Source organism: Narcine bancroftii, chromosome 1 (assembly GCF_036971445.1).
Source record: "Narcine bancroftii isolate sNarBan1 chromosome 1, sNarBan1.hap1, whole genome shotgun sequence".
Lineage (NCBI taxonomy): Eukaryota > Metazoa > Chordata > Chondrichthyes > Torpediniformes > Narcinidae > Narcine > Narcine bancroftii.
In genome coordinates this window covers 296,442,656-296,469,303 of record NC_091469.1, presented here as the reverse complement: position 1 = coordinate 296,469,303, position 26,648 = coordinate 296,442,656, and the positions used below count along the sequence as shown (strand labels likewise).

Genomic DNA, 26,648 nt, shown 5'->3' with positions numbered 1-26,648 from the left:
GCATGGAAGTCATTTACATGGCAAAACGGGAATAAATTCACACAAACGGAACACCTAATACACAGGCCAGATGTAGATGGAATTTAAATTTAGGCTTTCTGCTCAACTCCAATGATCTAATGCTATAAAAATGTAATAAATAGATTTTAAATATCTGAGGCAGCAACTTGTTTCAAATTCCATACTATGAAGATTAACGAGATGGAGATGAAAAGACTTCCATTTGCCACATACTTGAAGAAAAGACAAATTCACAGACGAGTGAATCAAAGTTTTACTGAACTCAGGTTTTACAGCTTCTTTTTATGCATGCATTATGGATTTGGATACCTTTTCTTTACTAGTATCTAGGCAGTAAACGCTGGCAGATTTAAAGCAGCAAGAATGGATTTTTGAACTTATTCCAAACTATTGGGAAGCTTCTGGTTGAAAAGATTCCCCCCTCCCCCCCCCACAACATCTTGCAGCATTAACAAAAAAATCCTTTCCATTTTCTTTCCCTATTGTGGCTAGAAATTCTGAGAATCTCTCAGTAAATGAGCCACATCATTGCATAATGAACAACTATTTAAACTGCCCACAAGATGTTGTGGAATAAAATCTTGAACATTGCACTTCTTTTTAGTGTTTACTGCATTGGTGCAGATGATATGTGCTGGCTGAAAGCATTAAGTCAGGTAGTTAATAATGTGAATATGATCCATGGTTGCATCTCAAGAGAAAGCAGGAAAATTTGACTTTACCTGGAAGCTATCCTCCCCAGTTCCAGCAAGCACAGGCACACTTCCCTGGGTTGCTTATGAAGGACTGAAAACATAACACACAAAGAGCAATTAAGATTTAATAACAAGCATAAACCAAACTTTACAAAGATCTACATGTTCAGCTAGTTATCATATTTTTGTTATTTTACAACTTTTGGTATTCAATCATTTGAAAATAATTGTTTATTCTATGTATAATAAATTTGCGATAGGGATTTTGTAACTAAAATTTTTTAGTTACTCTAAATCATTAAAGATAAAGGTTTCATTATTATCACATAATACTACATTTAGAATGTAACATACATGAAATTCTTTAACTTCGTCTACCACAAGAAAGACAGAGTAGCCACTTTATCCAGCACCCCTCACATAAATGAGGCCCCAGCAAGGAACAAACTCACAGCCCCTGGTTTACAAGGCCAGTGCTCTAACCACTGAGCTATCAGAGCCCCATTATGGATTTAATCCATTTTCTCACATGGATCTGAATCCAAAAATAGCCAAATTTCAATGGCAATTTCCTTATATGACAATAACTGCTCAGGTAAGGAATTATTTATTATCTGTTCAAACTATAGTTATGAAAAAGTCAAGAAAGATGTATGTAAAATATTACATATGATTTACAGAGAGAAAGGAAATATTGATAGACCCCCATAGGGCAAAAAGAAATGACCTACTTCCCTTAGCAGCAAGGGGTCAGAGATTTACAGTAACTGGTTGATTAGAATATGAAAAAAAAGAAATCAACCAGAATTGTGGCTTCTGAACATGTAGTAAGGCAGGGATCTTCAGGAACTGGGAAAGTACCTCCGATACTGCCTCCACAACTTCTCCAAATTTACTGGACGACCAAGCAAACCAAGATCAGTGCCCTCACCCAGATCAATAGCTCTAATACAGTGCTAAAAGTGGTGTGATAACTTCTGCACAAACTTCGCAATGAAAATTACTGTCATGTCATTCTCATACAGTTTTTTTGCGGCAAAGTTTTGGAAAATTCCTGCCATATTTGTGTTAAATAGAGTACCATATTTGATGGCATATAGGACACCCCACCCCCCTTTCCCAACCCCCAAAAACCATCTCAGGCCCTATATGCGAAAGTACCATTTTGGAGCCTCCATTTTGGGCACCAAAATTCAAATGGAGTGGAGGCTTTCCTCCGCAGGATGGTGACAGGAGGAAAGCACTCAAATTACTCACTCAGCTTCAAGAAGCCCACGGAGGTGGTGCGGCTGTCCAGGAAGCGGGCCTACAGCTTCGTGGACCACCTTCCCTCAGGTGGCCCGTACTTTCCAGAGTCGCCGCTGCCACTTACTCTCTCCCTTGGTACTTTGAGGGGACGTTAGGCCCTCGCGATCAGGCTTTGTTCGACGAGCACAATCCCCAAGCAAATTAAATGAGGCGCGGAAGCAGGTGGCAGTGAGCGAGTCGCCTGTTAAACTCAGTCCAAAAGGCCACTCACTGCTATTCACCTCCCATGCCTCATTCAATCTGTTCGGGGAGCTGTGCTTGTCGAACAAAGGCTCAGCATGGAGCCTGATCACCAAGGCCCAGAGCTCCCCTCAAAATGAGCAATCTGTTGTTTGCTCCCTGGGCCCTTCCCATTGTCCTGGTGACCAGTTTCTCCTTCCCAAGCCCCAGCATGCCTGTCAATCAATCAGCATTTGCACAATGTGGGGGGAAAGCAACCTGAGCCTTGGCATGCAGTGGGCAGGAGGACGTGTTGCTGCTGTTGCTCTTATACGAGGAGGCTTCGGCATCTTGGCCATGCAGGGCTGGAAGGTTTCCATCGAGATGAGAGAAGGTAAATACACTAAAACAATTTTTTCCTGAAATCTCGGTTTAAAATGGGAGGGGGGGAGGGGGCGGTGGTGTCCTATATGCCATCAAATATGGTAATTTCCTGACTGGAGAGCAAGTAATAAGTTATGAAAAGTGTGAAACTATCAGCAATTCTCCAGGCATTAAAGTTTGAACCTTGCCCCCTTGCTGCAGACTAGATGATGCATTTTTTAAAAATATTAATGTAGAGATACAGCACAGTAACAAGCCCTTCTAGCCAACAAGCCCATGCTGCGCAAATACATCCATGTGACCTACCAACCCCATACATTTTTTTGAAAATGGGAGGAAACTAGAGTACTCACAGCAAACCCACACAGTCATGGGGAGAACGTGCATCTTCCTTCCAGAGTCAGATTCAAACAAGGGTTACTGGCGCTATAACAATATTGTGCTAACCATTACAACTCTGCCACCCATGCACCAACATAGAAGCATTGTCAATTGGAACTAATGCAATCACAGAGAAACAGGGTAGTGGCTGCTTCACACCAGTTCAGAAGAAAGTATCAAACTAATATTTACTTTTGGTAGTCTGAACACAAGGGGCATCCTAGTCATAGAGATATACAGGCCCCTCAACCATGTCAACCAAGGTTCCTTTCTGAGTAATTCAGAAGGCGATACAAATGTGGTTTATATTAATTGAATAAATTCTATTGGTCTAAAAGCCTGCCTCAGGGAAATACCCAAGTGAGGAGGAGGCAAGCACCAGAGTGATGTGCACCCGGATGAAGCCATCTTGGTTTAATGGCTCCTCATTTTTTTCCTTTTTAAATAAACCAACTTACTTGCTACTCTGGCAAAATCACTTCCAAATCCAAGTGGAAGAATCCCAATCTCCTCTCCATTTAGATCAACCCAAATTACTGATAGGTTCTAAAACAGCCACAATGGCATTAGTCAAGAGCCTAAAACCCATTTTACACAGTACTCAGCAAAATAGCCATCCCTAATAAGATCTGTTTTTTTTTTAAAAAGTATTCATAGATCACAAGATATTAATTTGGAAAATTGGGCTTCACAAACTTATTTTAAAAAAACATGCAACAGAATCTAATTTCTACCCTGTGGTGTTTCAGAATGGATTAAATTGTTCCTTGCCTTTTATAAGCAGCTGACCATTTCAGAAGGCAGATGTCTCAATTCCTTGAGAAGAGTGTTTCCTGGAATGCTCATATCACAATATTTTTGTTTATTTTGAAATCTGACATGAATATTTCCAATATTTTGTGCATCGTGATATAATGTTTATGATCTTTACAATCAAACAAAATTGCCCTGATTCATCTAAAGAAATGCACTAATGGAATATTTCTATGTCCTCAACTAGAAGTGAACAAAACGAATCAGTGTTCCAGTTTTAGTCCATGGTTCCCTGATATTTTACAGAACAACTACGTACACCTTTAAACTGAAAATATATTTCAACACTTGAAGAATTTATTTAGAAATAATTTTAAAAATACACTCAAGTTGGATTGTACCCAAATCCACCCAATCTAAAAACGGAGTTTTTAAAACTTTCTTTTTGCTTTAATCGAACACTTCACACTAACTCATTGCAGGTTAAAAGTGGGGGGGGATTAAAAAAAATTCTGATCAAAGAGCTCCTTAATTAATAACGCAAATCCCAAAAGACTGTTCTCTGTGGAATTCAAGAGCTTTAACACACATTTGTTTCACATGCTGATGAAAAACAAGTGTTGTATTATACACAATAATGAACAAAAGGTGGCAATTCATGAATGATATTGTTATGGAGTTCAATTGAAAGACAATTACAACACCAACGATACAATATTATGATATCACAGACAGCATTCTAACACTGACTGAGGTGGAACCTTCATAAAAATTCCTGTTTCAGCTCTTCTTTTGTCATGAAATGAAGAAGGTTCCTTCCACTGGTGGCGCATCCTAAAAAAGCAATATTTGAGCCAATAGTGTCAAAAGCACAGATATTCATCTTTGATAACATTTCTCTGGAGATCACCAACAGCTTTATTTTGCTTTAAAGAATGTCAGAGAAAAAAAAAGTGATAAGTATGTCAAGCTGTCAGTTGGAAATAATAGTGCAAAACAGTGCCATTAACACACAGAAAGTGCATATCAGTTACATGAAAGATAAGGATTGCAGTCAGTTTTTTTTCAAGTGACCTTTTGTCTTTCTCTCCCCCCCCCCCCACCCCCCCCCCCACTCCCCCCCCCACTCAGAAAGGAGGTCACTCAGCAGAACACAGAGGCTCGTTTATTCCCCAGGCAGTACAGATAGTGTATTCATCCAACTAAATAGGGCTTTTGAAAATCAACAGGGGTACCAATAAAACCCACAGATGAAACACATATTGTGCATTTCCACATAATACTTCCTTCGAAGTATTCTATGATAGATAATCCCCAAACAATACATTATGATGTAAACATATTTAGTTACGTACCCAAACCTTCAGATTCAAAAAGGCACGTATCATCTACCCCCACTTCCCTGCACCAGGCTAGAAAGTTGGCAGTGTTGTCACGAGCAAAGAAAGAGCCTGAAGGGGCATTTGCTTTGCAAGGGATCTTCTTCAGAAGCAGACTCTGTGGATACAAACATGATAAGAGTTCAGTAGACAGGTAAATCAAGAAACCGCTTTCATCGCACTTTTGTTTCAATCTTTTACATTATAAATTACTACATTTAAAGATAGGATTTGTCCATAATGGATTCTCAAAGCTTGCTGCAGAATCCCACAATTCTTACAACATTTCATGGGGAAACAAATCGGCTGCCATTTAAATCTTCAGGCAGAGTTGCGATGCATCCAAAATACCATTCTGACAAGTGTGGGAAGAGTTAGTTTTACTGAGGTTGGAGGAAATCTTCAGACAGGGACTGCAGCAATTCACCTTCTCAAGGGCATTTAATAAGGCAATAAATGTTGTCCTTGCAACAACAACCACACCAAGAACTGGATTTTTTTTTAATTAAAGAATTAACTTAAAAGTCTTAGTTTTCCCTGATGGCCTAGCCTTGATCTTTTACCTCAAACCTGTGACAGGGTAGATTTTATTCTAATTACGCAGTCTACTTCACTTTTCTTGGTTGCATCAATATAAATCTGCCAGCTGTACTCAATCAGCATGTTAATTGTCTAAAAAATTGGCTGAGAAAAAGATTTTGTGATGGGAGATCACAACTTAAAGGTTGGACAGGAAAAGCTTGTTAGGCTGTGATGAGAGAATTAAACAGCTTGCCTGGACTCATCATTCATGAGTTCCACCTGCTTATACTTAAATGATCTGGGTGGAAGCCAAACAAGCCGACCCCTCACACCATCAAGCAGAGTGGGTTCGATGGTGTGGAACTAACACAGTGCTCCGCACCCTGAGCCCTGTTTCCAAAACACTTCCTTTGATAGTACATCACCATCAAAGATTAATGAACAGTATTAACATCTGCAATAGTCAGAGATGGTTAAACCTATTTAAAATATTGCAAATATGTTTTAACAAATTAAAATAACCAAAAAGATAAATATAGTAAAAAATATACTAAAATATTAAAAAATAATTAAAAATTCTAAAAGGAAATAATTCAACCACCAACTTGCACAACCTTTCATCCATGGGGCTGGCAAGTCTTTGTTCATTTGTCAATTCTCCCTGGTGTAAAATGAAAGACCAGGTGCAAATTACATCACTACTCTATCATGGGATCTATGGGGAGTTCAGTGGTGGAAGGGATGGAACAATGTGGCAACATCTGACCTCCAGCTCTGTTTGGACCTCCTTTCTCTGCATCATAGTGATTCCCAAAGACGAGCCAGTGGTACCTTTATGAATAGGCAGTTATTAATCAATTCCATTCACCTCTGTGACTTTCTCTACCACTGAAGGTGAAGTTGTTCTTAGCTTGCATTCTCATGCACCATGTGTCATTTATTCTATATCAAAGACAGGGTTAAATTAATATGCAACCACTGTTATATTGTTCAAGCGAATTTGGGCATATTTCTATCCAAAAATCTCTTGGACATTTTTTTTAAAACAAATTGGACTAAAATTATATTCATTCAGTTTGTAGAGAAATCATAAAGGCCTATGAAACATGTTTTCAAAGATCAATATGATTGAGGTATTTAACTAGTGTCCCATTAACTTTTGATGCAATGATTTTAGCCACATATTGGATCTTGTCCAGTTAGTTTTCAACTGTTGTAGAAAATCAACAGCATCAAGGGATTCAGTAATTTTCTCTAATCTTTAACAACTTAGTGAAATTAACAAACCTTCTAATATTTAATCTAAGCTGCTGCATGTGGCCTTTAATTCATACTGTTCAAATTTATTTTGTCCACAATCTAAGTCATTTCAGTTCCATCTCTCTGTTTCAACTGAGGGGGAGGTAGAGACAAGTCTTGTTAATGATAATAATGCATTTTCCAGAAAGGTATTATGATTCTGAAGGCATATCAATAAGGAGATCTTTAAAACAGAGTTCTAATTTATCAGCATTTTTAAAAATAAAGCAAGAGTACAATATAAAAAGTAAAATTTGAAATATGGGTTCATAGAGGGAGACAGATTGGTGAGCAGAAATAACAAAGGAGATGACATGAGATTTGGAAAGGATTAAACAAGTGGTTCTCAACCTTTTTCTTCCACTCACATACCACTTTAAGTATTCCCTATGCCATAGGTGCTCTATAATTAGTAAGGGATTGCTTAAGGTGGCATGTGGGTGGAAAGTAAAAGTTTGAAAACCACTATTTTAATTGTATCCGACTGACTTGTTTCATAACTTCAAAGGAAATGGGCCAATGACAATTTTTCTCAAGCAAAATATTTCAGTAACAATTGGATCTAGAGCAATGATTCTCAACTTTCCCTTTCCATTCACATACCACCTTAAGCAATCCCTTACTATTCACAGAGCGTAGGGATTACTTAATGCAGTATGTGAGTGGAAAGAAAAAAGGTTGAGAACCACTGGGTTAAACACAAAATGTTCACAGAGAAAATTCACTATTGAGAAATAAATAAGGAATTCCAAGGATGGGCATTGAGAGATTATTGACAGATAATGCAATTGAAAGTAAGGAAGTAAGAGAGAATATTAATGGAAGGTTAAAGCTGAAGAAGGTGAGGTAGGGATATGAATGAAGAAGAGGAAGATTGGGCAAAGAGATATAACTGAGTGAAAAAGAAAGTTCAATTAGATGAATGAGATCTGAATCAGAAGGTGATGAAAAGAAATGTGGGGTATCATTTTATGTGACAAGTTTAGAGGTCATTTATATTTTACATGTAAATGTGGGAAATTGTGATAGAAATACTAAAATATCAGAACATACAACTTTAAAATAATGACAGTTAATCTAAACACCCACAATGCACCCAATGTGTTCATTTAGTTTTAATTCCTATTTTGTCCAGGAGAGATTATTTGCAATGTGGTAGAAATGCTATATATGGATGTATTTTTGTTTTAACTTGTTCCCTTATATCTTTATTTGTTCACATTTACAATGGGAAATAGTCAGTTACACATATTCTTTCCTTAGAGCTCAAATTAAAAGTGCCACTGGGAAAGAATTATTATTACAAATTTCCATAATTTCCTGTAATGAACAAGAAGAAAACAATTAAATATAAAATAAGGCATTTTTTGAAAACACAATGGATCATGTCTGCTGCTTATGTAATTGAACACTTCTGTGAAATACTTGTTATCAAATTATCACTAAACAAATACTAAACCTCAGTAAATTGCATAATATGTGACATTTTAAAATATCTTTTAATATCCTGTAAAATGCAAGTGTCACAGATTTTGTAACATGATCAATTCTTGGATAGTTTAAAATTAACTGTAACTGGAAATTTACATGAAACATCAAGAGTCCATTAAGTACAAAATTACTTACTTCAGAACAGACAATATTTGATGAGTAGTTCACATCCCTAGACACCCTTGTCTAAGGTGACTGACTTCAGTGCATTATCTATCCTTTTGCTTATCTTCCAAAATGATACTTTGATGTGAAAATATTTCTCCTTGTGCTAAAGTTTCCACTCTCCCTCCACCCCTCAGTCCTTTGACAATGTTCACCCCATCAGTACCCAAAGAGTCTCTTATAGGTTTGATTTCACAGGCTCTCAAAATCAAAAATGTTGCAGCCATTGAAGATCCTCGATGACCTTTTTGCTTTCACACTTTATGGTAGTTTAACCCTTATCTCCCTCATACAGAATATCTTCAGCCATTCCAATCCCATTCCTTGCAGGCCTATAATCTTTTGAACAATTGTTCATATCTCTATGTCTTTGTCAACTCAGTGATCCTAGCTTGGCTTTGCTTTCAATCTTTCTAAGTAACAAGCATACAAATTATTGCACCATTCCCCATAGCAGAAAAAATCTAGTTCAAATTATTAATCATGTGTTGTAATGTTAATATGCTACTTGATAAATACTGCACGAAAGAACATTGGTCCAGAGCTCACTACTGGTAAACCTTACTCATGGCTGGCCTATGTTTAAGTTTGATCCTTCCCCAGATTTGTTGATATTGTCTTGCTATTCAACGCCAAAGCTATTGTGCATCATTATGGGTGGGATCATAATAATAAAGCCCAGTCCTCAAAATATGAGGATAAATAACAAATGGCTAAACCAATAAACCGGATTAGGCAAACCTCTTGGTCTTAAATTTGTGCCATACTTGTCATTGATTTTGTAAACTCCTGACATTCAAATTATTTTAAAAAATATAGCAGAAATCAATTGAAATAAAACATTTTAAAATAAATAATTGAAATACTTTAAATAAACTCAATTAAATAAAAAAAATATTAATTATACCGATCTCAGTGACGTGTGGGTATTCTTCATTCAAATGAGGGTGAAACACAAAAGTGCAGAAGCTGTGAGTAGGGTAAAATCACCGGCTGGAGGAACTTTGCCGGTCTCACAGCGTCCATAAAGATATACTACCGATGTTCGGGGCCTGAGCACTTCTTCAAGGTACAGTACAACACCGATTATCCTAAATCAGATTATCCAAAATCCTCATTTATCCAAAACTTTTTGATGCCGAAAGATTTATCTCATTTTCGTGAGAATTAAGCATTATTTCATGTTTTAATAGCCTTCCTTTGTTGTTGTTTCAACACTGTTACAAGTGATTTGCTGCTGCTTCAGGGCTGTTTTTTTTAAATGACCAGTTATCCGAAAAAAAAATGTTTATCCGAAATAGGCCTAGTCCCAACCATTTTGGATAATCGGAGTTGTATAGTAGAAGCAAAAAAAATAAAGCCTGGAGATATATGGTTATAAAGGGGGAAGAATGAGAGGGGGAGGAATCCAGACCAAAAGGTGTTAATTGCATATGATAAAAGGGAAAGATGAGAATTGATTTTAACTCTGTGAAAGGAGACAGACGGAAAAGGGAAGAGAGACAGAGAATAGGGGGGAGGGGTGGGGAGGGAGAGAAGTGGGGAGTGCTTAGCAGAAACCAGAGAAGTCAATGTTAATGCCATCCAGTTGGAGGATATCCAGATGCAAGATGAGGTGTTGCTCTTCCTCAAACTGTACAGGAGCAGTTGACCCAGTGTAACCACTGGGAAATTAACAATGAATCACTGGACTCTGAAATCACCAGTGAAGAGAGGCCATCAAGTTCAGAAAGTCTCAGTGCAGCTTTTTCAACATTTCACAGCAATAAGCAGCCAATTTTAAAAGCAGAATACTCAACTAATATTACAACAATGTCACATTATGTATGGTAATAAAAGAGGCACTGTTATGTAAGTTGGAGGTTATTAAGTTCAAGATTATTTATTCATTACCTCATGATATTTATATATCTGTAGAGCGCGTTGAAAGAACCAAAGACTTGTTGATCCAAACCAAGGCTTTTATTAACAAAAAGACTGGAGCATATCACATGTAGGTTGACCAGTCCAGAATGACCTGGTCTGGCTAGGAGCAATCCTTTAGGACCTGCCAGTAAGTGTAGCTACGCTCTCAGCCAATCACAGTCATCCTACACTACCATCTGTACATATACACATTGGTGATAGAATCTGTTCTATCACAATATCCAAAACCAGTAGAAATAAGATGCTGTAAAAAATTAATTTGCCATTGGAATAAAATAAGAAAAATGTAATGTATAATCAAATTAATCTGTGGAAATGACATTTGTATTGGATTATTACTTTCAAATATCAACTGTGATCTTTATTCAACCGAGACAGATTCTAGTCCTTTGGCAAAATCTTGGGTATCAGACAGATTAAATGGTTTTTATTATTTTTGTATCATATGTATGTTAGTTGTAACATTAATTCTGTGCAAAATTCCTTGAAGAGAGTGGTTGAATCAAATTCCAAATTTGCTAGATTCCCACTAGGTTAAACCATGTTCTATTTTAGCAACTAAAACACTCTGCATCCAAATTTTCTCCATTTACCAAGACTGCACAAGCTGAATCACATAACCAGTAAATTGTACTGATATGCAAATGAAACAGGTTGATGGGTATCATTGAACCACAGACACTGGCACATAGTCCTGTGCAATTTTGATGACAACCAATGTGAATTCTGCAAAGAATAAGCCAGCTCTTTGGAGTGGAGTTCCACAATTCTTCTGAAGTGGATTATGGGACAGCCATGTGTCGAGATAAACTACTGCCTTATGAATCTGACCGATATAGAATTACATTTAATGTTGAAGATGTTAATGATTTACATGAAGCAAAATGATCAAATCACTTAAAAAATATACACAAGTTAAAGGAGAGAAAATTTTGATGGAATGCAGTCATGCAAGTTATATAACAGAATTTTAAACTATTGCCCAGTATAATCTCTCAAGGAGCAGTGCTGATTTAGCAAAATATTTGGAACAAATTATCTTTTCATTAACACAGCAATTAATTCTTTTGGTTAATGAAATGTTTGCAAATGGCTTCTAGCCTGGTATGGATATCACCAAATTAAAATGCTGTCTACCGGTACAAGTCTAATTTTGACCAATGACAAATGACATTTCTGAGCAATGAAACTTAATTTATTTGTCCAATAACACTTATAGCTAACCTTCTGTTATTGTATACAGGACTAAGCTTTTAGGTAACATTATCACAACCTGTATCGCAATCACTCCCAAATAAAGCACGAGTCAAAGACAACAAGGCAACAAATTCATGATTATAATTAAGAATCAGTTAAATAAAATATGGAAGTTCAAAATGTACCCTGAATTGTGTAAAAAAAAAAAATCAAGAGAATTCAATAATTTACTTGCAGGTTTTGGCAATGAATAGTCAATGGTAGCGTTTTTCAACAGTCAATGGGTAGTGAAAATTATAAAATTATAAATTATAAAATGAAATGATAGCGGATAATAAATGCCCTTTTAATGACTGAGGTTGACAGTGACATCAATAAAGATATAATGACTTACAATACAAATTTGAAATTAAGGACACAACATAAAATAAAAATTACAAGAAAAGCTGAAACAGATACTGAAACTGAAGAAATTTAGCAGCTGAATCCTACTCAGCGCATTTCCACCCATTACTATTCATAATAATCAATGTTGAATTTTCACACAAGTATAATCAGTGACCATGTCTGTTCATGGTCCCATGCACTGCCAAACTGAGACCGCCCACAAATTGGAGGAACAACGCCTTACGATCTGCCTGAGCACCCTCCAACCAGATGGCATTAACGACTTCTCCGGTTTCTGTTAGCCCCCACACCCCTCATTCCTATGTCTCCCTTCATTCAGCTCCCCACCCCTTGTTTCTCTCTCTCTCTCGCCCCATCCATTTGACTCCTTACCTCCAACTCCGCAATTACAGAGCAACTCCCCCTCCTCTGATCAATTTTCAGCTTTTTTTCCTCTTGTCTTCCTATCCATGATCACATATGGCCTCTTGGCTCTTGATTTGTGCTCTTCCTTCTACCCCCTTCCCTCCTCCCCACCATTTTTTTTTTTAAATTCAGGCACCTGCCTGCTTTTTGCTCATACCTTGACAAAAGGCTCAGGTCAGAAATGTTGGGTATATATCTTTGCCTCCTATGGACACTGTGGGGCCTTCCAAGATTCCCCAGCACTTTTGTGTACTTAACACAATCACAGTCTCTGCAGACCTTCTTGTTTATATGTGATGTATTGGGTCAACTTTAACTCTAACTCCAAACATAATGATGGAAATTATATTTATGAACTTATACCCATTTGGTTTCTCAACATCATAATGTTAGTTTTAATCCCAGTCTTGAGAAATGGGGCAATTTATTATTATATTGAAATCACTGAGGTTCAGGCATGTGGATTACTCCCTAAACATCCTATTTATATGTGATGGATTGAGCTACTTTCTCCCCTCATTTTCTTGAAGCTCATTTTGCTCTGTACGCTAATGGCTCATTCACCTGTTCATGTTGCGTGGCAAACAGAATGGCTACCGATACATCCCTATCTGGGAAAAGAAAATGAACTTTTCTAAAAGACTTGAGGTCAAGACAAATTACTTAGGCACCTGGCTTACTACTCACTATAGACTTTACTGATTTTGACAAAAGCTAGAGAGCACCAACCCTTTTAGAATTACAGCAACAGCTGTTGGAAATTAATCAGTGGTGTCAGTGATCACTTTAAATAGTGATAGTGAGGTGGTTATTTCCTGTTATTAAAGCTACGCATTCTGCTGTCTGTAATGAGTGATAGTTGCTGAAGCATTGAGCTCAATTTGCCCAGCTCTGTCATGAAACCAACGTTGCTCAGTTTTGCACACTCTGAATGCACATACGTTCATTTTGTCCTTGGGATGGCATTCAGCAAAACGTGCCAGGGCTGCCTTCACCATTATCGCTTTAAACCATATAACAAAGAGGTACATTGGAGAAAAAAAAACCTACATCACTGTTCGTGAACTCTCAAAAAACTATTCTCTGAACAGTCAACATTCAACTAACCATAAGGCTGTTTTCAAATTCTGTTTGATTTATTCCTAATATAGAACATATTTTTAACTTATTGTTTCTGGGCCAGAACTTAAAAAATGTCAGTGAAGATTTTTAATATGGTGGGGGAAAATCACAAAAATATTTCTGCAACATTTCCAACAATAATAAAATTTTTAGAACTTTTAATGTTCTTCAGAGTGTACTTATAAGTATAGATGTGCGTATGTGTTCAGGACTAGAAATTGGATTTCCATATATATATATATATATGGACACACACACACACACACACACACACACACACACACACACACACACACACACACACACACACACACACACACACACACACACACACACACACACACACACACACACACACACACACACACACACACACACACACACACACACACACATATATATATATAAAATCAACGAGGATTATGCTCCATGCTGGCCCCAGGGCATTTTGTACAAGTTCTGCTAGTCTTTGTGCCTTTGGAGAAATCAGTTATATTTGTTTCTCCAAACCAGAAGCACAAGTGATTTCATTAGAGCTGCACACCTGCAGAAACGAACTACTGCTAACAGATTTCCTGATTCCACTTCCAAAAGGGAAGCTGATTACAGAATCCAACCATTGCTGCAAATCCCAGTTCATGGTGCAGTAATTATGGCAGTTAAGACATGACAGCAGACACCCAGTTTCACTATCATCTTTCAAAATTTTAAATGATTCCTACACCACCCCCCATCTATTATTTAAGAAAGTGGGGAGAGTAAGTGGGAATGTAAACAAATTTTCAAACTAAGTTGATTTTATTCATTTTAGTAATTTCTGGACGACTGTTTATTGGTGCAGTCTTTAGCAAGTAATATGCTAATATTATAGGTTCAGTACCCCTTGTCCGAAATGCTCAGGACTAAAAGAATTTTAGATTTTTTTCTTCAGATTTTGAAACAACAAATAACAGCAGGCTTTTTGAGTGCCGACATAACCTCCCCCCCACCCCCCCCCACCCACCACCACCACCACCACCATCCTGCTTTGCCCCGACGGTCCGTTATCAGTCCCCATACCGATCCCACCATCCTGCACTGCCCCGGCAGCCTGCTACCAGCCCCCACACTGATCCCACTGTCCCATTCCCCTCAACATCTCACGACCAATCCCCACACTGATCCTACCAACCCGCTCCGCCTCGACAGCCCACTATTAGTCCCCACACTGATCCCACTGCTCTTAGGCTTATCAAGATATTTAAGGTTTGACCAAGTGAGATCAGGTGTGGGACATTTGGCAATGGGTGACGGCCATCATCACCTACTTCGGCTTGTTCAAATTCCTTCGCATGCCGTTCGGGCTCAAGAACACCACTCAGACATTCCAGTGCCTCATAGACTCAGTGGGCAGGGACCTGGATTTCGTCTTCATTTACTTAGACGACATCCTCATTGCCAGCAGGGACTGGGCGCAACACAAGGCCCACCTGCGCACCCTCTTCTCCTGGCTGGCCGACTTTGGCCTCACCATCAACCCAGCCAAGTGCCAGTTTGGGAAAGAGTCCATGCAGTTCCTGGCCCATACCATCACTGCTGAGGGAGCCACTATCAAGTTACGAAGGTTGCCGCTATCAAGGAGTTCCCACGTCTGGACAATCTCAAAGGGCTGCAGGAGTTCACGGGTATGGTCAACTTCTACAACCGATTCATCCCGGGAGCTGCACACATCATGCAGCTGCTATTCGCCCTCATCGCAGCCATGCACAAAATGCTCACCTGGACCCCAGAGGCCTGCAGTGCATTCGAGGCCACTAATGACACCCTTGCGAAGGCTACCATGCTTGCCCACCTGCACACTGACCTGCATGTGGTGCTCTCTGTCGATACCTCTGCCACAGCCATCGGCGCAGTCTTGGAGCAGCAGGTGAACGGACAATGGAAGCCTCTGGCATTCTTCACCCAGCTTATCCGCCCACCAGAGCGCAAGTATAGCGGTTTTGACCATGAGTTACTGGGCATGAACCTGGCGGTGTGGCATTTCCACTATTTCTTAGACGGGAGGACTTTTACCACCCAGGCACTCGTGATGGTAAAAGACCCCTGGTCAGCCCACCAGCAGTGTCACCTCTCCTTTGTGTCGGAGTTTACACCGACATTCGGCCCAAGGCGGGGGAAGGACAATGAGGTCGCTGATGCACTCTTGCAACCAGCCATCTGCGCGCTGACGCCCAGCCTAGACTTTGACCATTTCTCCCGGGACGAGGAGATGTGAGCCTTCAGGACTGCCATCACGGGCCTGCGGTTCCGAGACCTCCAGACTCCGAGCGGCGGAAGCACCATCCTGTGCAATGTCTCCATGGGCACCCTGTGGCCAGTGGTTCCCCAGCAGTGGCACAGGCAAGTCTTCCACATCCACGACCTTTCACACCCGTCCATCAGGTCCACGGTCCAGATGGTGGCAGAGCGGTTCGTCTGGCACAGGCTGCGGAAGCAGATCGCAGGCTGGGCCAGAACATGCACCCATTCCCAAATGTCCAAGCTACACAGGCACACCAGGGCACCCGTGCAAGAGTTTGAGCACGTCCGGGAATGGTTCAGCCACATTCACGTGGACATAATCGGGCCCTTCCACATTTCCCGGGGCAACTGTTACCTGTTCATGGTGGTGGACCGCACCATTCATTGGCCCAAGGCGATCCCAATGCCGGACGCCTCCACAGACTCCTGCTCCCGAGCGCTGTTGCACGGTTGGGTCACCCGGTTGGGCATTCCGAATCACGTCACCAGCGATCGGGCTGCCCAGTTCACCTCTGTGCTCTGAGCACAGCTTGACAAGAGGTTGGGGATCGAGCTACACCACACCATGGCCTATCATCCGCAGGTCAATGGGCTGGTCGAGCGCCTGCAATGCCACCTTGTCAACACTTATGGCCTGCCTCACTGGTCCCGACTGGGTGGACAAATTGCCTTGGGTGCTCCTGGGCATCCACTCCACACCCAAGGAGGATCTGCAGGGGTCATCAGCTGAGCTGGTCTACGGCGCACCGCTGGCACTTCCTGGTGAGTTCAACAATGCGCCTCACAATCCCCAGCGGTCGCCGCACAAGCTGCTTCCCCACATCCGGGCCCGCTTGGACTCCTTTGCACCCCCGCCGCTGCCCAGACACAGCACACAGCCATCTCACGTCCCCAGTGAGCTGCTTTCCGCAGAGTACGTTTTTATTCGGCGGGGCCTGCCCACGGCACCTCTGCAGAGACCTTACAAGGGGCCGTACAATGTTGTCCAGCGTTCAGGGTCTATGTTCAGGCTGGACATTGGTAGCAGGCGGGAACTGTTTACTGTGGACAGGCAGAAGTCGGCACACCTCGACCCCACTGAACCAGTAATTGTGGGCCAGCCCAAGAAGCGAGGCCACCTAGCTAAAAAGGACATTGGTACCAGTTCTGGCGGGGGGGGGGGGGGGTGCTGTGTGGCGGCACACCACTAGGCAGGCGAACCGGCACCGCTTGTAATCCACGCAGCAGGGCAGCTGGCCAAAATGGCACCGTCAGAGGTTTCCTCTTCTTCTCATCACAGGGCTCAGAAGCCTGTGCTGGGGGACCATGTGATGCCTGGGTGACATCAGCATCCCCCAGTGCAGTTCTCAGCCAGGTCCGGGCTGGGAGTACAAGTCCAGCCCAGCAGCCTGCAATAAATCAGTTCCGCTCACTGAGCTCAATCCGTCTGGTTGTGTGTTCTTTCAGTACCAGTGTAGCTGCCGCTACATTATTATATTTTAAATTACCTTTTGATATCCCCATATGACTAAATATTCACTGTTTCACTATCCCACAAATGCTGGCCAAAGCACTTGTGGCGGCTCACCCACACAACAGGCGAACCAGCTCGCGGAGTCACGGGCAAGTCCGTGGTAGATCTGACTATGATAGCTCTGGGCACGGGGCAAGCCTGCAGCCTGGCGGCTGATGCCATTTTAGCCCCGTAGATCATAGCGACTGCTGAGAGAGGGTTCTTAAGCATGCAGTTTTTGAATCAGTTGGTTCAACTCACTTTAGCTTGCTGCGCGGCTAGCGTGACTACGTGCTAATTTATGTTCATCACACAAATCCTGATATAATGGAGGATGTGATTTAAAGGTGCTTAGAAAATGCTAGTCGACATAGATTAATGAAAAGGAAATCATGTTAAAGTTATCTGTAACTGTTCTTTGTGAACTTATCTGGTAAAGTGGATGATGGGAAATTACTGAACAAATTCTTGGAAGGCTTTTGATAAAGTTCCACATAAAACATCTGAGCACAAAATTTGGGTAATGTACAAGCAGCTATTTAGAGTTGTTTAGTAGGTAGGAATAAACCGGGTCCTTCTCATGTTTCTAACCTAATGGAGAACAGCACTTGACCTGCAACTATCAAAACCTTTTGTCATCATTCTCACTGGAGGGACCATAGAGACACAAAGCATAGAAACAAGACCTTCTTCCGACCAAGCCAACGTGAAACCTCAATCACCAATTTGTACTACTCCTGCATGAATCATATTCTCCCCATATTCTCATCTCCCTTCCCCCACCACACCCCCCCCCCCCCACCACCAGATTCTACTACTCACCAACGTACTTGCAGTAGCTAATTAATTACTAACCCACATAACCTAGGGATGCAGGAAGAAATCAAAGTACCAAGAGGAACTTTATACAGATACAGGGAGAATGTGCAAACTCCATACAGAGAGGGCCCAAGGCCTGATTTGAACCCTGGTCCCCTGCAGAAAAGCTGAAGGAACTCAGCAGATCTTGCACCATCTATTGGAAGATATACAACTAACATTTCAGGCCTAAGCCCTTCTTCACGGTATGAGTAAAAAGCAGGCAGGTGTCTGAATTAAAAGACTGGGGAGAAGGAAAGAAAATGGAGGGGGAAGGGTACAGACCAAAAGACAAAAGGTGTTAACAGGATTATGGATTGTTGGACAAAGAGAGAAAAGGTGATAATTGATTGGGGGAGGGATGTTTGGCTCTGTGAATGCAAAGCTGGGGGAAAGGAGAAGAGAGAGACAGAGACAGAGACAGAGACAGAGACAGAGACAGATAGAAAGAGTGGAAAAAGAGACAGATACAGGAAAGGAAATATAGGGATAAATGTGGGAGGTCAATGTTAATGCCATCCATTTAGAGGATCCCCAGATGAAATAGGAGGTATTCTTCCTCCAATTTGCTGGTTATCTCAGTCTGGCAGTGCATGAGGCCAAGGACAGACATGTTGCCAAGGAAATGGGGCAGGGAATTGAAATGAATGGCCACTGGGAAATCCATGCTACTGCAGCAGACAGAGTAGAGGTGCTTAATGAAGCGATCTCCCAGTCTGCATCTGGTCTCTCTGATGTAGAGGAAACCACAACTGGAGCACCACACACAGTAGGTGAGGGATTCACAAGTGAAATGTTGTTTCACATGGAGGGACTGTTTGGAGCCTTAAATGTTGGTGAGAAGGCGCCATGGGTGCAAGCAGAGCACCTCCTCCAATCACAGAGTAGGTTATGAAGGGGGTGATAGGTGAGAAGGGAGGAGTGAACAAGTGAGTCATGGAGGGAGATTCAGATTTATTGTCAGAGTACATACACGACATCACATACAACCCTGAGATTCCATTTTACTGCAGGCGAGGCAGAATTACTGTTAATTGGGAGTGCAAAAAAAAAACCGAACACAGCTTAAAATGTAAATAAACAAAGAACAGTGTACAGATAACTAATGTAAACAAATTGACTGTGCAATACAGAGAGAACAAAAAGAAAATCAATAAAGTGCATGTAAAAGTCCTTAAATGAGTCTCTGATAGAGTTTGTCATTCAGGAGTCTGATGGTGGAGGGGTAGGTGCTGTTCCAGAACCTGGTGTTACGAGTCTTGTGGCACCTATACCGCTTTCCTAATGGCAGCAGCGAGAACAGAGTGTGTGCTGGGTGGTGAGGTCTTGGATGATTGCTGCTGCTCTTCAACGGCAATGTTCTATGAAGGTGTACTCAATAGTGGAGAGACTTTTGCCTGTGATGTCCTTGGCTGTGTCCACTGCCTTTTGGAGGGCTTTACACTCCGGGAAAATCGGTGTCCTGATACCAGACTGTGATGTACCCGGTCAGCATACTCTTCACCACACCTCTGTAGAAGTTTTCCAGTGTTTATGAGTTATACCAAACCTCTACAAACTCCTGAGGAAGTGGAGGCACTGACATTCTTTCTTTACAATGCCAATGTTGTGTTGGGTTCAGGAAAGATCCTCAGACAGTGACTCCCAAGAAAATAAATTGCTTACTCTCTCCACCTCTGATCCCCCAGTGATCACTAGATTGTCTCCCTGTGGAAGGCGGAGAGTGGAGGTGGTCGTGGGATCACGTAGTAGATGGCAGAAATGGTGGAGGATGATATATTGGACGTAGAAGCTCGGGGGTGTTAGGTAAGGACAAGGGGAATCCCGTCCTTGTTGCGTGTGCTAGACCGAGGAGGTCAGTGCAGATGTGCAGGTAACAGAGAATATGTATGTGAGGGCTGCATTGATAATGATGGAGTGAAAGCCACATTGTTTAAAGAAGGAGAACATCTAGGATGATCTGCATAGAAAACCTTGTTGTGGAAATCAATGCAATAGAGATGGAGGAACACAGAGAAAGGAATAGAATCCTTACAGGGGAAAGGTGACAAGAGGTGTAGTCCAGGTAGCTGAGTGATCAAAAAAGGAGGGTGTTACTGGAGGTGGACCATGTGAATTTGAGTTTGAGATGGAAGTTGGCAGCGTGAGTGCATGAGGCATCACCAGAGTAGTCGTTGCTTTAGTGGAGGATGAGACGAGTTGAGAAGCCTTGCTGGATGTAGCCAACAAAAAGGCAGGCACAGCTGGGGCCCATGCAGGCACCCTTGGCTACCTATTTGACTTTCAGAAGTGAGATGAGTCGAAGGAGAAGTTATTGAGAGTGAGGTCAAGGTTTCTGTTAGTACCCCCCCCCCATCTATTTCTATGTGTCATTTCCTCTAGCTTGTCTCTATTCCCTTTTCCCTCTTCCTCCTCTCCCCGAGACCTACATTTACAGAGCTAAACAACCTCCCCCCAATTAATTCTTATATTTCCTCTCTTGTCTTCCTATACATATCCAATTAACACTTTTTGTATGTTGGTTTGTACTCCTTGCCCTGCCTTTTCTTTCCTTTTCCCCGGTCTTTTAATTCAGGTGCCTATCTGCTTTTTGTTCACAACTTTGAAGAGCTCAAGTCCAAAACGTCAGATAAATATCTTTACCTCCTACGGACGCTGTGAGACATGCCAAGTTCCTCCGGACTTTCTGTATTTTTACTACGATCACAGCATCTGCAGACTTTCAAGTTTGATTCCATTAGCTGCTCCATTTTGCTGCCCAGCTATAACATTCCCAAGTCTATGTAGGAGTGTGAAACCATGATAAGAATGCATACAGATTTCATGAAGATAAAGACAAGCTGACTGAGAGGGCACAACAAGGCAGATGGAGAACAATGTGATTAAGAATTCGGTGATCCAAATTGGGTAGAAAAGGCAGAAATGCCAAGTAGTTTTTAAATAGTGAGAGACTGGCATCTGTGTGTCCTAATGCACGTCCATAAAATATCCAGAATGCAGTAGGCAAAGAAACTGTGGCCTTTACTGCATGACAAATTTGAGTAAAGCTGAATTATTACAATAATAGTGTCTTGGTGAGACCACACATGGGCTACATTTTTTCATACCTCGAAGAAGGGCTCAAGCCTGAAATGTTATTTATATATCTTTATCTTTGCTCTAATAAAGTATTGTGATTTTAGTACACCTGGGCTATTGTGCATAATTTAGATTTTCTTTCCAAAATGAAGATCTACTTGCTATAAGAGAGGGCTACAAAGATTCATCAGCATGCTTCCTGGGATGGCAGGCTATCAAATGGATAGAGAATGATTAGCCTCAGCTGAGGATGAGAAGAATGTATGTACCCTACCATCTACAACAGCAAATTTAATAGAGTTTTCTGTAGTCAGAAACTTTTTTTTTTTAAGTTGGAGGAAAAGATTCTTCAGTTTTGCACAGATTCTTTCCCGAACGCTGGCATAATTCCTATTGTAACACAAGTGGAAACCATCTATTATCTGAGAACTACAAAAGCTATCGGTTGGTCTGTGGAATTGAAACTCACACTGCCTCATTCCTTGTGATCGGAGTTAGTAGGACACTGTCAACAAAAGTTTAGCAGGCCAATAGCAGCCACGTTTTAGGATTTTAAACGCAGCCCATTTTCATTTATTACCATTCTCATTCTTCTCCTACCCTACTACTGCAAATGAAGCATGAACAGTGTCTTCATGATGGCCGGGTTATGCTGCAGACTAGTGATTACTGAGTAGCTCAGCATCAAATTCTCCTAATGTCAAACAGATCTATACAACTTTCCACACTGATTGGTGAAAGTATTACCATTTGAATGTGTAGTAACCATCATTCCAAGCAAACTGGCATACAAATTATAATACTCTCCAATTTTGTACAAATATGCACCTCTGTTGGGAAAAGGCAAATTGACTCTATTATGTTTTCAATTGTTTAGAGATCAGAATTGAATTTCACTGCCCCAGTTAAGAAAATTACTTCTCCAGATGGTGAAGGCAGATTGAGAAATTAATGTCTTCACCACGTGTAAGTTGTTGCTTGCCTCAGGAAAGCAGGATTCAGAGTAAGGTGAAAGGTCTGGCTTAACTCTAAATATAAAAAAAACTATTGGTAGACCATCAACACATTTAAAAAAAAAGAGTGTAATGTGTCTGTGCCTTAAGAATGCCAGAATACAGATTTAAGTCTGTCATTCCTCATTCAGCGTGTTTCTAATTTCCACCATGCCACTACAGAAAGGCGCAAAGTAGAGACAGGAGTTTCCCAAAAGGAAGAAAGAAAAGTCGGAGAAAGAGTCAATTCCTCTGGCCTGCTTCACAGGAACCAACCCAAGGGATACATTTGCTGAGGTCTTGAATAAAATCACCTGCTTGCCTCCTTGCTGAAGTGACACATTTAACAGCCAAAAAGTGAAAAGTAGATAAAGTATACTACAAGTGAGACAAATGGAAAATTGTTCTAAATATAAATGTTACTGAATAATTTAAAAAAAATTGACATGTTACAAAGTATTTTCTTTCCCGATAAGTTTAATTCAAGTCCACAGACGACTGGCCAGAATTTTAAAATACAGATATCCTGAGTAATAATGCTCAACACTTCAGCAAGTGAGAAATGTGGCGAGTTCTAATGCAGAGGTAATCATTTGCAATGGTGAGAATACTTTTGCATCACTTTACATCTAGCATCTCTGAAATGATGTGGGGCTGGGCAAAGATCATTGATGAGGAGTTATTTTTCTGCACTATATCCAAACTAAGGAGTGGTTTAAATTATTGCTACTTCGAAGAATCCTTTTTAGCTTAATATTACCCGGTCTTTATCTCTTCTGTATGTTTACACCGAGCAATTCTAAATGCCTCTGTCAAACCAACAGAATTATTGTATAAATCTCATACCGAGCTGCTAAAAATAAAAATATAGAAAGGAAACTGCTGGGTGGTGAAAAACAAACTGTTAGCTTCACATCTGGTTACAATGGCTGAGATATATGTATGATTTCTGTAATTAGGAATGAAAATGGCATGAATTATTTTAACCTCAATTATCTGCCTGCTACCCGGAAAAGCATATCCATGACATTACACTGAATAATGTTCTTATGTCCTTAAGGAAAAATAAAAGTACCATTTTTATTTACCATTATGAAAATTATTTTGCTACATTTGAAATTGCATTTAATTCCAATTTAAAAGAACTAGAATATAGAATTCCATTGTGTGATTTTCACTGCTCTGACAGTTTTGATGTTCAATTTCACCTTTGTATTCAGAACTCCATAAGGTTTATGGTTTTCAGGTTTTTAAAAAACCTGAGTGCTTTCTTGCACTCATAAGAGAAATGGATAATCACCAAAGCACTTAATAACTAATGGGAAAATATTAGCTTAAATCTACCTTTGCAAAGTCTTAATAGAGTTTCCAGCATGACAATTTTTGGTCTATAGTTTTGTCTATGCTAGAAGGCAAAATACGATGTAGCAGAGTTAGTGCAGCAGTTAGTCCAATGCTATTACAACGGTAATGACCCTAGTTCGAATCCAACGCTGTTTGTACCATCTTGTTGTGTCTGCATGGGTTTCCTCCGGGTGCTCTGGTTTCCTCCTACCTTACAAAAACACATGGGAGTTGTATGGGGTTGTCTGTTAATTGGTGTACTTTTGGGGTTACAGGCTTGTGGACCAGAAGGGTCGATTACCATCTTGACATCTAAATTAAATTTAAAAATGAAACAAGTCTGAAGATGCAGAGGCTGAGTGCAATACACACATGTGCTGGAGAAACTCAGCAGGTCATGCATGTATGACAAAGGAACCCAGCCCGAAACTTTGGTTCGCCTTTACTTCCTATGGATGCTGCTTGACCTGGTGAGCGTTTCCAGCATTTTCTGCTTCACTATCCACGTACAATTTAAATAAAACTGGGGTTTAATTTTGGAGAATATCATGATGCCTTAAAGTTCACAAGAATGTTAATATAATATTCGGTCTTCAAATTTTAGATAATAATTATCAGCTAATTAAAAGTATCCACAAAGCAAATGCAAATTATTACAAATATCAATTCAGTGGTGTTTGAACTGCTAATTTTCAGTCCTATGTCACAGACACCCAATTGAAATAAAGTTAAAACAAATCAAATTTTCTAGAAGCAAATTATTTTAATCAATGTTAATGAATCAAAATCAAAATATCAGTTCCTTGCCTGTCAAAATGTTAACGTTTATAAGGATTACTGGAATAGATTACAGACATACCTTGGTTACTTTGCTTTCACTGTGGTTTTCTTTGAATTTTTCTTGCAACGTTTGTGCAAGTTGGCAGAGAAGTGCTCCATTATCCAGCTTTTCCATGAAGCTTTCTGCAGTAATCTCTTTCCCTTGATGTTTAAAAAAAAGCCAAGTTAAAATAAGGTAAGAATAAATTCTGTAACATCCAAAATTTTTCATTTGGTTATGGTAGGGATTCTATGATTTGCATTGGGTAAAAGCAGGTCAGCAGCGATCCAATGATTCCATAGGGAACTGCCGACAAGTGGCAGTGCAGACATCAGCATGCACTAAACTTCTAATATCTGTGCACTTTGTATCAGATCCTTCAGCTTTGCAGCGCACACATGTTGGCACATTTACTCGAAATTCATCTGTTTAAATGGGGATGCTGACCTTCATTACAACATTAAGATTAACAGAGGCTTTTATGTATCTTTTTTATTTATTTCCCTGAATATTTATTAGTAAGTTACAGAATCAATTTTCAAGTAAATTCATAATTTTTAATTGAAAATAATGTTGAGGTTTTTTTTTAAAGTTCAACTGCTCTTAGAAGTCTTTGACAGCCTGGTTGCTTATTACGCACCATTCCACTTGTGGAACGGCTGTAGCCCAGAGGTTATAAGGTTGTTGGGAGCTGCCCAACCTCAAAAAAATGGGTGTGACCACAGGGCTAGCTCCCAGTGGGACACAGAAGTTCGACTGAGTATGATCTAGTTCATCATAACAATTCTAATTGTTTAATAAATTTTATTTCATTAAACATGATTTTTCTATCACTAATTCAGCTATCTACCTTTAGCATGCAGATATGGTTTTAATAATCCTCTACCATAATTGCTAGAAAAGGTACTTTTCTAAATTAATTAAAAGGACAATACTTACTTAAGGAAAATAGATGAAATTCACATTGTAAATTATGTCCCATTTGATAACGCCTATATTGGTATGACAGGATTTTATAATCCAATGTTCCTTTCCAATTGATATTTTATTAAATATTTCTCTGTCTGCTGTAATTTGCTTAATAATTCATCATTTAACTAATACAATAATATTTCAAAATAAAGTTGATAATTTTCTTACTGTTCATGATCTCAACTTGGAGAATAATTGGAAAGTGCAGACTTCCTCCATGGAGGCTGTTATCACTTGTTTATATTCCAAAATAATCTTTTCCCAAATAGCTGATATTGGTACTAAATCCTTCCAATCTCTGCCACTCCAAGTTCCCATGGTACCTTCTTGAGCCCTAATTTTCTCAACATTTCTCTGTTACTCCAACCCTGGAGTTCCCTTTCAATTGCTCTCTCCATGACCTCCTCCCAACCTGCTTGAAGAAACCCTCTGAACATTTTTACATCTTGTACTCTTTTGATCTTGATCTCAGCTCAGTTTCTGACGGCTCTTTTCCATTGTGCTTGCCATCCATTTCGGCCTCATGTTGATAAAATTCTCCTTTCAAACTTACTGGCACTATTTAAATTGGAAGATACTGTTCACATTATTAAAATCACTTTGGGAATGGATGAAACAACAGCTGAATGTTGGGTTTACAAAGTTAAATAATGCAATGAGATTTTACAACAAGGTGATTTACACCTTCTGAAATAATCCAGCAAAAGGGTTTCTGCACAATTAAAACACTGGGATACTTCAAGCCAAGAGCAATACTGTATTTCAAACTTTGCAGCTTGTAATAATGTTAACATCTTTCCAAATCATCTGTTGAATTGAGACACAATTCAAAAGATTAGAAAAACACCAAGACCATTTATCTGGGCTAAGCATCAAATACCAGAACAAAACCAGAGTCTACATAACATAATTATCATGCTCACTGGTACCGGATTCCAAAGTTTAGATTACCATGGTAAAAATTAGTTAAGCTAGTCATTATCATTATACGTACTTATTAATAAATATCGCATTTCAGTGCAGTCCCGGCCATTCAGCCCATGTTGTTGTGCCGTCATCTTATCCTTCCCTACCTCAAACCCATAATCCTCCATTTTTCACATCATATTCCTATCTAAGAGACTTTTCAACGTCACTGTTGTACCAGCCTCCATCACCTCCCTCACCAATGAATTCCAAGCACCCACCACTCGCTGT

The 26,648-nt window shown here is 40.2% G+C and overlaps 1 protein-coding gene across 1 annotated transcript in view; it reads right to left on the bottom strand.

The window, feature by feature from the left end:
- Positions 1-26,648, bottom strand: part of LOC138746720 (growth arrest-specific protein 2-like) — a 78,677-nt gene that overhangs the window by 37,674 nt on the left and 14,355 nt on the right. Inside the window, exons 3-5 of the mRNA XM_069905057.1 lie at positions 24,519-24,640; positions 5,057-5,198; positions 744-807 (exon numbers count right to left, since the gene is read on the bottom strand). Of these exons, the coding sequence (XP_069761158.1) occupies positions 744-807; positions 5,057-5,198; positions 24,519-24,640 (328 nt within the window). The remainder of the gene's footprint in view (positions 1-743; positions 808-5,056; positions 5,199-24,518; positions 24,641-26,648) is intronic.